General features: G+C 37.8%; 1 protein-coding gene across 1 annotated transcript; it reads right to left on the bottom strand.

Moving 5' to 3' along the window:
- Positions 1-748: 748 nt before the first annotated feature.
- On the bottom strand, positions 749-1,384 carry LOC145280352 (uncharacterized). Its single transcript, XM_080132124.1, has one exon. It carries the CDS (start codon positions 1,382-1,384, stop codon positions 749-751), a length of 636 nt encoding a protein of 211 aa, XP_079988250.1.
- Between the last annotated feature and the right edge of the window lie 1,219 nt (positions 1,385-2,603).

Genomic DNA, 2,603 nt, shown 5'->3' with positions numbered 1-2,603 from the left:
ACAATCTTTGATATACTTGGTATCGGATAAGCGTCTAATTCAGTAAATCTGTTGATTGTGTCGCTATAATCAATCATCATCCTTTTTTTTTCGTTTTTTTTCATTCGATGTTACTAGAACTTGCGCTCGCCAAGGTGAAATTGAGGGTTCTATAACATTTTCCTCCAACAATTTTGCAGTCTCTGCTCTTATAAATTTGCTATCAGCAATTGTGTGACGACGTGACTTGGTGCTGATTGGTGTTGTTTTCGTAGAGAAATGAGAAAATAATGGGGGGGGGAGAAACGTTCATGGATGGAAAAAAAGGTATTCTTGGTGACTGCTTCAATTATAAGTTCTTCCTCCGGTCCATCGAATATGAAAGTTACCATCTTATATCTGCCGAGAATATCTTTTCCTATGATTAAGTCGACAAATAAATTTTTAATGACCTCCACTATTATGTTAGAGTGTACATTATTATTTAGAGAGATATCGACTTTAGTTTCTCCCACAATTTTCGCACTCATTTTAGGGTCGGCTAATGATATTTCTTTGTGTTTGGGAATAATTTCGAGGTTCATTTTCTTTTCAATATTGTCGTTAATGAAAGTCCCCACACTACCAGAATCTATCATGGCATTGACAGTGAATCTATTTATTTTACACTGAGTAAAAGTAATGTCTTTTTTCTTCCTAGACATGCGAGACTCGGGAAATCAGTGTCTTCATTTAACACCGCTGACACGGAAGATTTGCAGACTTTGGCTCAGTGTCCTTTTTTCGAACACTTATTGCAGTTCGAGCCCCGTGCTGGACAAAGGCGACGCGGATGACGAGAATTCCCGTAGAAAAAACAAATTTCCTTCGGCCTCGTTTTTCTTTTTTGTGTTGCAGCCAGACTCGTATTTTCTCCTGAAGCGATTATTGGCACAGAAATCACACTCTCCTGGTTGTAACTCGCAGAGTGTTTTTCTGCTTGTTCCTGAGATCTTGCCATCTCGTATGCTTCCCGAAAAGTTAGCGAGGATTTCTCGAGACGTCGTTGCCGAAATGAGGAGGAGGAGATACCGCTAATAAAAGCCTCCCGCATATACTGGCTTTTATTTGTTTCAGCACTCACGGCTTGGACCTTGCATGTCTTAGCGAGGTTTTCCAACTGTAGCCTGAAAGAATCCACTGTTTGCGCTGGTTGTTGTTTCATGGTAATAAATTGGTCTCGGTTGTAAACGATATTAGTAGGCCTGATGTATGCCGCGTCCAGAGCTCTCATGGCAGATGCATAGTCGCTTGTGTCACTGATTATTTCGTATACATCAGCCGATATGCTATTTATCAAAGCATAGAAGTCAGTTTGGGTGTTTCCAGTTTCTTCAGTGCCGTTAACCGTATGTAAGTAATTCATAAACGTGAGTTTCCAGTGTTTGTACTTTTTTTCTGCATTGAAGGCTGTAGACTCGGTGTCGAATCGCTCGGGACGAAGTACTCGGTCAATTTCTTTTGTGAACTAAATTGTAGTGAAAAACGAAGAGCCGAATACCTTTGTAAAGGTTTTATTCACAAAAGAAAGCAAGTCACAAATAGCGTTAATAGCAGTATTTATCGTTAACGGAAGAGTTCATTCAAGGGATGAGGGGTTAGGGATATTACACTACTGATACCATCTCGTGCGTATTTAGATACTCTATATAACATAAACGCAGGGCTGAAGTAAAAAAAAACTATTACACACGCTGCAAGATCTCCCGGCAGAGAAATACTATTCACAAATGCAGAAATAAGCTCTTATTATCTTCACGGTTTCAAATTCAACCGATATTTACACGGTCGATTTTTTTATATTGAAAACTTAGCAAAATATCTATTGATAAATTTTTGATTGAAACACACAGAAGAAATCTTTGAAGTTGGAAGATATTTACTAGTAAATTACAGTTTTAAGTTAGCGTACTTTTTCTCCCAGCAGATCGAACATGCGGACAGATTTTCAGGGTTTGTTGCAATAAGGAGTGAACGCTTTGGGGACTCGCTAACTGTTTTTTTTTTACGTAACGGATGTGAAATTAAAACAACGATATGCAATACTATCATGGACGCATCGGTCATATAGCATGAAATTAAATGCGAAGCACAGAAAGATAAATTTATTATGCCACAAAAACCGAAATCACAAAATATTTCAGCAAATAAATGACGAATTTTCTATGTGTGATCACGTCAAACTATACAGCTAGAATCGTCACAACAACTAATTTACATAAAATCGATAATGAATTACGTATACATGCCGAAGACGGATGAAGACATAAAAACATGGTCGACTCATGTAAAGGATTTTCTTCGATGGCAAAGGTATTCTCATACCTTTAAAGCACTGGCAGAAAACAGACACCCCCTGATTTAGAATTATATATGATTATTGGTATAAAGTAACTTTCATGTACAGCTACATAATATAGTCACAAGTGCTCTAATGTAAGTGTCCCACTACATAGGTAGTTACTAATTTTCTCCATGAATTATTTGCTCAGAGTGGGAGTGTCAATTGCTTCAGTACCACTCGTGATCAAAGAGGCAGGGTGAACTATTCATTGACACTTTAGAAAAAGGTACTTAATAAAGCA

The sequence above is a fragment of the Euprymna scolopes genome, chromosome 1 (assembly GCF_053919585.1).
Source record: "Euprymna scolopes isolate OS-2025 chromosome 1, ASM5391958v1, whole genome shotgun sequence".
NCBI classification, from domain to species: Eukaryota; Metazoa; Mollusca; class Cephalopoda; order Sepiida; family Sepiolidae; genus Euprymna; species Euprymna scolopes.
Note: the sequence above shows the minus strand (reverse complement) of the source record. Positions and strands in the feature narration are given on the sequence as shown.